At 41.6% G+C, this 13,136-nt stretch overlaps 1 protein-coding gene across 1 annotated transcript; it reads right to left on the bottom strand.

Moving 5' to 3' along the window:
- Positions 1-1,839: 1,839 nt before the first annotated feature.
- On the bottom strand, positions 1,840-11,373 carry LOC140181392 (uncharacterized). The gene is made up of 2 exons (XM_072224946.1): positions 10,473-11,373; positions 1,840-2,486 (listed from the first exon to the last, which is right to left on the bottom strand). Exons 1-2 carry the CDS (start codon positions 11,371-11,373, stop codon positions 1,840-1,842), a joined length of 1,548 nt encoding a protein of 515 aa, XP_072081047.1.
- Between the last annotated feature and the right edge of the window lie 1,763 nt (positions 11,374-13,136).

Genomic DNA, 13,136 nt, shown 5'->3' with positions numbered 1-13,136 from the left:
TGCTACAGAAGTACCGTGACCACCTGTTCCATTTCTGTAGTGGCAGAGGGGTTATTTCCTGTATATAGAAGGTGTGTCGGCATACAACCCTGCAGTGGCAGATGTGTTATTTCCTGCGTGCAGTGGACCCTGTGGTGGCAGAGGGGTTATTTCCTGTACACAGGGGTATAGCCAACAGGAAAGCCATATCCGGCTAGTAATGCTGGGTTACGTCGGGAGCGGGTAGAAACCGACAAATGAGCTCATTACCTGCACTAGGACTAGACATGCATCATTCTTGTCTGTGCATTATTCTCTGTTGCATTCCTACTTGTGTTTGATCAATTTCTTTATGATTGTTTGCTTGAATGCTATGTCTATGCTTTATTTTCTTGCACTCTTCTGTTTGTGTTCTGTTTTCTGTTTTCCCTATCTATTTTAACTACTGTTTACTACTTTACTGTATTCTAATATCTATCTGCTAATCGGAATCAAATAAATGAACGTAACTAATAACCCCGACTCTACTAAGAACTCCCCAGTTCTTACCCCTTCTCTCCCTTCCTCCCCCCTCAGATGGAGACGGGCGTGATCTTCTATGAGTTCGAGGACCCTTACGTCTACGAGGATCCGGTACATCACAGTTACTTCATTATGGGTTTGGAGCCTCGTATTAGACGATATGCGTTACCTAATCGAGCTTTTCAACATCCTCTGTCTAGCCCGCATTTTGACCCTGATGCTCCTTACGACTTTCCCTTATCCTGGTTACACCCTGACGCACCTGGACATCCTTTTCCTGATGATCCTGAGCACCCTATACCAGCTCAACCTTTGAATGAGGCGGTACCTGAGCCTATCATTCCTGATGAGTTTGAGTTAGCTGATGACTACGTACCTGTGATACCACCAGAGTGGGATTTTCCCCCTGAGCCGATCCCCGACTTTCCACAGCCTGATGAGCCGGCACTACCAGACGGTGGGGTAGCTCCTATATACGCGAACGGACCTGTGCTCGCGAATGGTTTTGTACATAGTGACAGCAGTGTTTCTGGTGGATCTGAGGACATAGTTGTAGCTTTGGACGATGAGGAGGAGGAGGATCCTGAGATAGAGATAGAGCAGGATGAGGAGATGGATGAGCCTCATGATGATTCTCCGAACGGCCACGTGTAAATATAGTTTGACTGCGGAAAGGGGCATTCTTTTGATGACACTCTAGTCTAACATTATCAGATAGTTAGTCTCTCACTTGTGTTAATACACCCGAGAGCTAGGAGCTATATAGTGGTTAGGCTAGCCTGGGCACCAGCTTAGTGGCTTTTTGTATGGGCCAGGCCCTGGGAGTGTCGTGTAAATATTAGCTACGTAGGATGACGAGGATGTAAACTGACTTGATCTTGTGTAAACGCTACATGTTTTGTTATAGTGTACATGATGTATATTATCAGTTGTATTTCTATGTTTCTTTATGCCGCTTTTCTATTACTCCCAATGTATGCTTGTTTATTTTACCAGACCATCCGCAAAAATTAAAAAAAAATTACTCGTAAAATTGGCATCGCTCTAACAAGGAACAGGCTCATATATTAAATAAATAATAATAATTAGAAAGGATAAGTTAGTAACACTTAGCTTCTTGTATGACTATGGCATACTGGAAGTTGGGTCGTTACAAAGTTGGCTTCGAGTAGGGTTTTAACTTGCCTTTTGACCTCGGTGGCTCGGTCTGGTGACATTTTTCATCTCCTTTGTGCTACTGGTTTAGTTTGGGGTTCACGGCCAGTCGATGGGACATTACGTCGGGATTTATTCCCGGCATTTCTGCTGGTGTAAATGCGAACAGGTCTTTATTTTGTTTCAGGAGTTGGGAAGATCTTCTTTAAGATCATACGGGAGGTTCCTGTTAATGAAGGTGTATTCCTCTTTGGTTGGCCCTATTTGTAGTTTTTCCGTGTCGCCTTCTGGCTCTGGTCTGGGTTGGCCGTCTTGTCGAGCGTCCAGGTCGGCCAGGAATATTCCGACCGCGTCCCGGGATTTCTTTCGTAAGGCTAGGCTGGTGTTGTCACATTCTACCGCGACCTCCCGGTCTCCGTGGATAGTACCAATGGAGCCGTCTTCGGTTCTGAACTTCATTAGAAGGTATTTGGTAAAAATGACGGCGGAGAGGTCATTGATTACTTTTCTTCCGAGAATTACGTTGTAGGTGGTGGAGTCTTTTAAGACTACGAATTCGGATAGGATTGTCTTCTTCTGGTTACCTGTCCCTATGATGACGGAGAGGGTGATTGAGCCGTCCGGTTTAAGAAAGTTGTCTCCGAGTCCCGTGACACCGTTGCGATGTGTTTGGCGGTTGTCGTTGTGGAGCCCGAGTTTGTCGAAGGCTCCTCGGAAGAGGATGTTTGAGTCTGCACTGGTGTCCACTAATATCCTTCGTACTAGCACTGTTCCGATCCGTGCCGAGATGACGAAAGGGGCGTCTTCAGCCGAGGTGCCGTGCTGGCAGTCTTCAGGTAGGAAGGTTATCGTATTGTCAGACGCGGTGGTTGGTGATGCCAAGGCATCTTAGGCTAGTTTCACTAGCATTTTTCTGTTATTTTTAGTTGTTTTATGCATTTTCTTGAGCCTTAAGTAATCATTTGGGCCAAATAGTCATGCTGGTCTTAAATCATTCAAACATGAAGATTTTGATGCAAATTCCATGAGTTTTTAGTTATATTCCTTGAATGCTATGAATGAAAGATTTCTCATGAAATTTTGCAAGACTTTGATGCAGTTGTTTGGATGATTTCAGGGAAGAAGAGGCTAGGCAAGGAAGCAACAAAATCAATAAAGGAAGCTTGAATATCACATATGGAGTTTAAGTTCCAGTTTAAGCTTAAACTGGAGCTTAAACGCCAAAACCATGAGAGCTAAGGAAATGCTGAAAGTGGCGTTTAACCTCCAGTTTAACCTTAAACTGGAAGTTAAACGCCAGAATTAGAAATGCACCAGGGAGCATTTCCACGTTTAAGCTCCAGTTTAACCTTAAACTGGAGCTTAAACGTGTTCGACTATTTTTTCTCCTCCAGGGTTGCTTTCTCATTTCCACGTTTAAGCTTCAGTTTAACCTTAAACTGAAGCTTAAACGTGCTCGAGCTTGTGCCTCCAGGGAGTGCCAGCGTTTAAGCTCCAGTTTAAGCTTAAACTGGAGCTTAAACGTGTTATATGAAACAGCTTGACCATGCCTTCTTCAAACATAAATAACTTGAGCTACAAAACTCCAAATGAAGTGATTCAAAATGCATTGGAAAGAAGACATCTAGAGATTTCCAAGCATATATAGCATGCATGGTGGATACTAAAAATTGAGGGAGAAAACAGCCCCGTAATGTGCATAGAAGAGCATAGTACCAACATGCAATCAGGCCAGCTGACCTCTTCACCTTCCATGGAGTATAACTCGAGTTGTAGAACTCCAAATGATGCGCTTCCAGTTGCATTGGAAAGTAGACATCCAGAGCTTTCCAACGATGCATAGAAGTATGGGGTGGACAATGCAACTGAGCTCCCAAAATTGGCATTTTCGAGCACGTTTAAGTGACTTAAACGTTGGCTTAAACGCTGTCAAACCAACCAGCAACCTTGTCACCTTCAATCAAGCATAACTTGAGCTATAGAGATCCAATTGAGGTGCTTCCAGTTGCGTTAGAAAGCTGACATCCATAGCTTTCCAACGAGGTATAATAGTCTATATTTGGCATCAAATTGGCAAGGTTGACAAGAGAACAAAGTGACGACTCAAGAAAGGGGGGTGCAACGTTTGAGTGTAGTTTAATGGATCATTATCCTTTTTGGATCAATTATGTCACTCTACCCTTCAAGCAAGCAAGGCCCATCAACAACACCAAATCAAGGCCACAAGAATCATCTAGAATAGTTTATTTTCATTTGATTGTAATTTGCTTTGAATTTCATTTTCATTTTGTAATTTAGGGAGCCTATTTAAAGGCCTTAGTTTCTGCATTTGAGAGACGGGGGGGATTGAAGGGGAATCCATCCCCTGAGGGGGAAGTTTTTACGCACAGAGAACTTTGGATCATTTTCCTTTAGTTTTGTAATTGAATTCAGAGCTATGACTCACTAAACCCCTTTCATTGGGTTAGGGAGCTCTATTGTAATTCAATGAATCAATAATAGTTTTATCTTCTTCTTCAATCTTTTCTCTTGAATTTTGTTAGAAAGCTTCTCGATCTAATTCCATTGGGTAGTTGTCTTGGGAAAGAAACTGCCCATAATTGGAATCCTTCGGAACCTTGGGAAAGGAACGGAGGATTCATGCTAGAGAAGCTTTCTCACAGTGAATTGGATTGGGGTTTGGATGGATATTGTGACATGTAATCCTACCAAATTGTGGTTCATGAAACTGTGTGGTATAATCAGTGATCGAGCATCATCTCTTCTTATGAACATTTAAACCAAGGGATTGGGAATTTGTTTGTTTTTAGAGAGAATTGGTGAGCCAAGGGATTGGGATCCAATCATATAAGATTGCCAAGCAAAATTCAATGAATGCATTGGTTGAGGAAGGGATAAAAGTTGTTTTGATTCGGAGATCTCAATATCTCCTAACACCCAATGAACTCCCCATTTCTGATTTACCACTTCTCTTTACATTCTGCAATTAAATTCATGCAATCACCCCCATCCCTTTTAATTTCAGCAATTTAGCTTCTCGCTCTTTAATTCATGCAATTTTACATTCCGCAATTCTCATCTAAATCTTGATTCCGCTCAACTAGAACATACTTCTAATCCGAATTGCTCACTCAACCAATCCTTGTGGGATTCGACCTCACTCTATTGTGAGTTTTTACTTGACGATAACCGGTGCACTTGCCGGAAGGAATTTTGCCGATCGTGCAATTTCCTAAATCGTAGCATAACAAGTTTATGCGCATCAAGTTTATGGCGCCGTTGCCGGGGATTGGTTTTCGATTGACAATTCTCCAATTGGAAGTTAACTAGATTGAGCAATTTTTCTTTTCTTTTGTTAATAGTTTTTGTTTCAGTTTATTACTGCTAATTTCTACAAATTTTAATTTGTTTTCTTTGCTTATTCACTTGTTAGCATACTAACCACTAGCTGTTTGTGATATTGCCTCACTATGGAATTTCCACTATCTTTGGATGAGTATTGTTTGAGACTGAGCACATTGCAAAAAAGAAAGGAGTATCCATCATCTTTTGGTCAATCAAAATTCATGAGAAACTCTCCACCACCACAGAATGATTCATGTTATTATGCTCATGGTGGGTGGGAGTATCAGGAACAGGAAACGGGGTACTTCCCAGAGCCACAAAATGGTCCATGTTTTGGTGAATTTGATCACTACTCAAGTTGTGGCTGGGAAGATCAAAACCAAAGAGATTTCACTTATTCACACCCCATTCATCAAGAGCCATCACCTCTGAATTATCCAACCTCACCTCCTAGTTTTACATATCCAAATTCTTCATCACTTGAGCATTTCTCAGCACAAAATTCCTTCTCAAATTCATACAATTCATTTCACTATCCACAAGACTCATTCCACTACACACAAGAGTCATACCACTACCAACACTCCAACCAAAGACTCTATCAGCCCACACAAAACACATACTCCCAGCCACCATATCACAGCCAAGATAATCAACCTCATCAACCCAATCCGAACCAATCACTTCATGATCAGTTAACCAGGATAGAAGGAATGCTTGCAACTATGGGCAGAGATGTGGCCGATTTGAAAAGCTTTAAGGAAGAAGTGATATCCAACTTACAAAATCAAGGTGCTGCTAGTCAAAAGCTAGAAGCACAAATTGGATATCTATCAAAGCAAATCCCTACCCACAATTCTTCTAGTGATACCATGGCAAACCCAAGGGAGGAATCAGAAGAACAAGAAAGGGAGAAAGTCAATCAAGGGAGATCACACTCCAATGAAACAGAGAGTTGCAAAGAGGAAGGGTTCATTGAACCACAAATTCAGGAAGCTTTTGATGAACAGGATACTCCAACTGTCCAACAACAACCAAGTTCTGAGATCAAGGATGTGAAGGCAGTAGAAACAAGCACCAAAATGAGGATTGTGACCGAGAAACAAAGGACCATATCCATGAAGAAGAGAAGGTCGAAGAACAATCCAACTCCTGAGCCAACAAGCAAGTTCACTCAAGCCAATCACAAGGGAAAGCTTGCTGGAAAGAGGCATTCACAACAAGGGGCACTAACTAGCTCCTTTATCCACTTGAAGTCATTCCTCTTAACAAACTGGAGGAAGAGGAAGAAAGTCAGGAACAGCATGTTAAGCTAATGACAGTAAATAAGCGTTTGTTGGGAGGCAACCCAACCAAAGGTAGTTTTTCTTTTCTAGTTATTTCAATAAAAGAGTTAAGTAGATTTATCTGTATTGCAAGGAGCTAAGTTTGGTGTTGCACACCAAAACAATTCAAGGGTGAATGTGAGATTCTAAATTTGGTGTTCCACCAAAAACTTCATTAAAAGCACATTTCTACCTCAGCATGACTAGTTACTAGCTCCAACCAATCAGGGAAACTACTTAAACAATAGTTTAATTTCTAGTTCATAGTTTCTTTTTCTAGTTCATAGTTATTTTCTTAATAAAAGCACATGAGGTTTTCTGCATATGATCCAAATTGCTGCATATGGCAAGGAACTAAGTTTGGTGTTCACACACTAATCTAAGTTCAGAGGCCTACAAACATACATGCATGCTAACCAATTCTCAAAGTGCTTGGGGAACAAGCAACTTCTAATAGCTTTGCAGGAAGACAATCAATCTCATGGAAGGAATATACATCATCATCAAAGAGAACACCAAGGCTAGGAAGGATGATGAACAACAAAGAAGATGCTAAAAGGTTGTATTGTCACTTAATTGCTTGTACTTTGAATTGCTGATATTGGAAGTTTGCATGCACCCCTGCTTTAAGTTTGACTCATTGCAGTTTTTGTTTGTCTGTTTGTTTAATTTCCAAATAAGTGATAGTCTAAGTGTCTGGATAAACTTCACTTGCTTAAATGTATGCTTGCCATGCTTGTTCTGTTTCCAAAAATAAAAGAAAAGTTTGAACAAAAGTAACTTGGCTCAATTAGTGACAAATCAAGTAGAATTAAGTGGTGGTATGCATGCTTGATTGTTTAGTCAGATCACTGGAAATTGAGTGTAGAATTATCATTTTTTGTGTAGAATTTGAAAAATGTCTATGGATCTTGATGAATAAATGTCTTTGGCCATGAAAAAGAAAGAAAAAGAAGAAGAAAAAGCCACTGAAAAAGGGCAACCAAAAAAGCAAAAAAATTGAGAAAATAAGCTAGGCACCAATGGTTTGAACTTCTGAGACAAATGCCTGTGGTGTTTATGTATTAAGGATATGCTTGGATGAATAGGTTCTGAGGAGTGTTTCAACACTTGGTAACTTGGGTTAACTAACCCGGGATTATCAACCAAAAGTCCATTATCAAGAGCAAGCTAAATACAAAACATTTAGTCACACAAAGAGGTGCTGGGCACCAATGTCTCAAGAAGAAATGTGAACTAAAATGCCTGTAGTGGATATGTGTAGTGCACTGATAAGAAAAAAAAAATGCCAAAGGCTTGTGCAACACATGACACTGAGCAAACAAGGAGCAAAGGAGCTCTAAGAAAAAGAAAAACAAAGAAGAGAAAAGTGCCAAGGACATAAGAATAACAAGGGGCCATAGCAGTGTTTGATGGATGCAATGAAAAAGTGATAATCTTACTTGATAAGAATGAAAAAGTGATGCTGAAACTTTCTGCATAAAACCCTTCTGATGAACTTCAAGTGCTTACTAATATAGCCAATGTAATTGCTTTCTGTTTCATACTTTCTTCTCAAGTAACTCAGGACTTGCTTAGGGACAAGCAAGTATTAAGTTTGGTGTTGTGATGCCAAGGCATCTTAGGCTAGTTTCACTAGCATTTTTCTGTTATTTTTAGTTGTTTTATGCATTTTCTTGAGCCTTAAGTAATCATTTGGGCCAAATAGTCATGCTGGTCTTAAATCATTCAAACATGAAGATTTTGATGCAAATTCCATGAGTTTTTAGTTATATTCCTTGAATGCTATGAATGAAAGATTTCTCATGAAATTTTGCAAGACTTTGATGCAGTTGTTTGGATGATTTCAGGGAAGAAGAGGCTAGGCAAGGAAGCAACAAAATCAATAAAGGAAGCTTGAATATCACATATGGAGTTTAAGTTCCAGTTTAAGCTTAAACTGGAGCTTAAACGCCAAAACCATGAGAGCTAAGGAAATGCTGAAAGTGGCGTTTAACCTCCAGTTTAACCTTAAACTGGAAGTTAAACGCCAGAATTAGAAATGCACCAGGGAGCATTTCCACGTTTAAGCTCCAGTTTAACCTTAAACTGGAGCTTAAACGTGTTCGACTATTTTTTCTCCTCCAGGGTTGCTTTCTCATTTCCACGTTTAAGCTTCAGTTTAACCTTAAACTGAAGCTTAAACGTGCTCGAGCTTGTGCCTCCAGGGAGTGCCAGCGTTTAAGCTCCAGTTTAAGCTTAAACTGGAGCTTAAACGTGTTATATGAAACAGCTTGACCATGCCTTCTTCAAACATAAATAACTTGAGCTACAAAACTCCAAATGAGGTGATTCAAAATGCATTGGAAAGAAGACATCTAGAGCTTTCCAAGCATATATAGCATGCATTGTGGATACTAAAAATTGAGGGAGAAAACAGCCCCGTAATGTGCATAGAAGAGCATAGTACCAACATGCAATCAGGCCAGCTGACCTCTTCACCTTCCATGGAGTATAACTCGAGTTGTAGAACTCCAAATGATGCGCTTCCAGTTACATTGGAAAGTAGACATCCAGAGCTTTCCAACGATGCATAGAAGTATGGGGTGGACAATGCAACTGAGCTCCCAAAATTGGCATTTTCGAGCACGTTTAAGTGACTTAAACGTTGGCTTAAACGCTGTCAAACCAACCAGCAACCTTGTCGCCTTCAATCAAGCATAACTTGAGCTATAGAGATCCAATTGAGGTGCTTCCAGTTGCGTTAGAAAGCTGACATCCATAGCTTTCCAACGAGGTATAATAGTCTATATTTGGCATCAAATTGGCAAGGTTGACAAGAGAACAAAGTGACGACTCAAGAAAGGGGGGTGCAACGTTTGAGTGTAGTTTAATGGATCATTATCCTTTTTGGATCAATTATGTCACTCTACCCTTCAAGCAAGCAAGGCCCATCAACAACACCAAATCAAGGCCACAAGAATCATCTAGAATAGTTTATTTTCATTTGATTGTAATTTGCTTTGAATTTCATTTTCATTTTGTAATTTAGGGAGCCTATTTAAAGGCCTTAGTTTCTGCATTTGAGAGACGGGGGGGATTGAAGGGGAATCCATCCCCTGAGGGGGAAGTTTTTACGCACAGAGAACTTTGGATCATTTTCCTTTAGTTTTGTAATTGAATTCAGAGCTATGACTCACTAAACCCCTTTCATTGGGTTAGGGAGCTCTATTGTAATTCAATGAATCAATAATAGTTTTATCTTCTTCTTCAATCTTTTCTCTTGAATTTTGTTAGAAAGCTTCTCGATCTAATTCCATTGGGTAGTTGTCTTGGGAAAGAAACTGCCCATAATTGGAATCCTTCGGAACCTTGGGAAAGGAATGGAGGATTCATGCTAGAGAAGCTTTCTCACAGTGAATTGGATTGGGGTTTGGATGGATATTGTGACATGTAATCCTACCAAATTGTGGTTCATGAAACTGTGTGGTATAATCAGTGATCGAGCATCATCTCTTCTTATGAACATTTAAACCAAGGGATTGGGAATTTGTTTGTTTTTAGAGAGAATTGGTGAGCCAAGGGATTGGGATCCAATCATATAAGATTGCCAAGCAAAATTCAATGAATGCATTGGTTGAGGAAGGGATAAAAGTTGTTTTGATTCGGAGATCTCAATATCTCCTAACACCCAATGAACTCCCCATTTCTGATTTACCACTTCTCTTTACATTCTGCAATTAAATTCATGCAATCACCCCCATCCCTTTTAATTTCAGCAATTTAGCTTCTCGCTCTTTAATTCATGCAATTTTACATTCCGCAATTCTCATCTAAATCTTGATTCCGCTCAACTAGAACATACTTCTAATCCGAATTGCTCACTCAACCAATCCTTGTGGGATTCGACCTCACTCTATTGTGAGTTTTTACTTGACGATAACCGGTGCACTTGCCGGAAGGAATTTTGCCGATCGTGCAATTTCCTAAATCGTAGCATAACAAGTTTATGCGCATCAGTTGGGGTTTGGTTTCTGACGGCCATCACTTTGAGATCTTTTTTCAGAGTTGATTTTGACTTTCCTGATACGTCTTTGCCTGTGATGACGCTTACTATGATGGTTGGGTCTTCCCCTAGGCTTTCCCTAGGGGTTTGTTTTTGGGTACTTGGGTTGCGCCCTTCTCTTTCTGGCAACCTATCTCTCTCCGCACGTTTTGGTTCTCTGATGATTTTGGCGAACTCTAGGAGCTTGCCGTCTCGTATGGCTTGTTCGAGGGCATCTTTAAGGTCGAAACAGTCTTGTGTCCTGTGCCCGTAACCTCGGTGGTAGTCACAGTAAAGGGTTTTGTTGCCTCCCGTTCTTTCTTTGAGCTGTCGGGCTTTCGGTATGATGCCTCGATCGGCTATTTGGTGGTATATCTTGGTAATTGGTGCTGTCAGGGGCGTGTAATTAGAGATTTTGCCGATTCTTGGTGGTCGGTTTGTGTTTGTTAGTTTGGGGTGGTCCCTTTGATTTTCTCTGGGTGGTAGGTTATGTCGTGGTGCCGGGTTGCCGTGTTGGGCGTGGTTGTGTTGCCGCTTGTTGGTAGGGACGACCTGGCTGACCTCTTCGTCATTTATGTAGTCTTTGGCGACGTTTTGGATCTTCTGCATGGTCCACATGGGTTTGGTGGTGAGGTGTTTTCGAAAGTCTTTGTTCATGAGCCCGTTGGTTAAGCAAAGGCTTTCGACTGAATCCGTAAGCCCGTCGACCGTTAGGCATTCCTCGTTGAAGCGGTCGAGGTATTTTCTTGTGGATTCGTCTTGTTTTTGTGTGACCCCTAGCAGGCTGATGGGGTGTTTAGCTTTAGTGATTCTGGTCGTGAACTGTGCAATGAACTTTCGTGTGATGTCGTGGAAACCAGCTATAGATTCATTTGGGAGGGCGTTAAACCACTTGATTGCTGGCCCGGCTAAGGTCACCGGGAAGGCCCTGCATCGGACTGCGTCAGCCGCTCCTTCTAGGTTCATCCTGGCCTCGAAGGCCGTTAGATGTTCTTGGGGATCTTTAGTTCCTTCGTACTTCATGTCGGTGGGTTTCTCGAAACCTTTGGGGAGTTTTGCTTTCAGGATCCTTTCTGTGAAAGGTGTGGCTCCTATTATCGTGTGGTCATTTCTCGTGCGTTTGGTTTCTCGGTGTCGCCAATCTTCGTCCAAGTCATGCTGATGACTCAGATCTCGGGAAGCGCTGTGGTTGTGCCTTTTGCTGTATCGCCGTTCTTGCAATTTTTCTCACCTGTGGTCACGCGAGGTGTTGCGATCATCTCTCCTATCGTGTCGCCGAGTTGGCGATCTGCCGTGGCGAGATTTTGATTTGGAAGTTGCGTGGCTTCCGTGTTCGTTATTGTATCTTTCCTTGGCGGCCAATCTGCCTTCGAGTTCCTAGACCCGGAGGCAGAGATCTTGGATGATTTGTGCCGCTTTGTCCGCCGTTTTCTCGGGGTGTCATGGTTCCGTGGCGACGTGATTGTTTTCCTTATTCAGTGCATGGTGGACGGTACTTGCTACCCTTCCTTGGTTTGCGACTTCCTGGTACTCTGGGGTCGGATTTTTTGTTCGAGAGTCATCCCGGCTTGAGGAGGCTTCTTCGAGTACGTCCCCCATTCCGGTTCAGTCAGCGCAAGTTCCTACAGACGGTGCCAATGTACAAGATGTCTCTTGGTACAAGTTGTGAGATGGATCGAGAACTTGTGGGTCGAGGTAGATGCCAGATCTCTTGACTGGATCAATGGGGGGAGGTACCTGCAAAGACACTCTGACACTCAAGTCAGAATGGATCTAAGAGGTGTAAGGTATGAGGAATGAATGAATACCTGTAGGGACTTGGGTCCTCTATTTATAGGTGATGGGGGTTAACTTATCTTATCCTATCTTATCTTGTTTGGCCAAGATAGGGAAAACGTTTGAATTCGAAAGTCGGTTAGGAGTTCTAGAGGGCCGGTTTTGGGCCTTCTGGAAGAGAGAGGCGGGTCGGACCCGGGGAGCCGGGTTCGGGTCTATCCTCAGGTCCGGGATCTGTGGCCTGGATCCGTAACAGTAACCTTAACTCCCAATCCTTGCCAAGAGGTTACCTAGCATTGGAATTCCCCTTTCCTTTTGATTAATTGCTTGAGTTTAACTGGTTTTGATATTTAGTTATTGCATGCTCATTTACTTTCTTGCTATTTACATTTCTTGCTTCTTGCAATCTCAACCCCATTCCCTCATGGCCAATAATTTATCACTTTATTTGCAACTCCTAGGGAAGACGATCCAGGAATTCAAACTCCTGGTTTATATTTTGTGTTAATTATTACAAACTCTTATTTTAAAACTTTGATGATGGGATTCCATTGCCGGTTTGGACTATACTTGTAATGAAAGAAATCCTATTTTGTCTTAATTTCTGAACCGGCATAAATCCCATTCATCAAGTTTTTAGTGCCGTTGCCAGGGTGTTGCAATGGTGTTATGTTATTAGCTATTGTAAATATGTTAATATGTAAATAGCTTGCTTTTTGGTTGTCTTTTGTTTTTGTTAATGGTTAGGATTGGGATCCCGGAGGACATTGGAAATTCAAGCATCGGTGGAGAAGTCAAGCACAAGCCGCCATAGCAAGGGCTCTCCCAATAAATGAAAGTGCTAGGTGGGAAACACCCCACCATGGTAACACCTTTCTAACCTTCTCTTTGTATATAGTTTTAATTCATTGCATTTTGTTTCTAGTAGATATATAGCTTATGTTTAGTTTAATTTCAAGCTTAGTTAGGTTAAATTTTAGTTTGGATAATGTAGTTGTGCAATGTTGGAT

The sequence above is a fragment of the Arachis hypogaea genome, chromosome 18 (genome assembly GCF_003086295.3).
Source record: "Arachis hypogaea cultivar Tifrunner chromosome 18, arahy.Tifrunner.gnm2.J5K5, whole genome shotgun sequence".
Classification (NCBI taxonomy): Eukaryota; Viridiplantae; Streptophyta; class Magnoliopsida; order Fabales; family Fabaceae; genus Arachis; species Arachis hypogaea.
Note: the sequence above shows the minus strand (reverse complement) of the source record. Positions and strands in the feature narration are given on the sequence as shown.

Bases quoted from the DNA above. Each gene is read 5' to 3' on its own strand.
- LOC140181392 (XM_072224946.1), bottom strand. From the start codon at position 11,373: ATGAAGTACGAAGGAACTAAAGATCCCCAAGAACATCTAACGGCCTTC. The intron at 2,487-10,472 runs GTACCCAAAAAC...TCCTACCTGAAG, and splicing joins AAGAGAAGGGCGCAACCCAA to ACTGCCAGCACGGCACCTCG.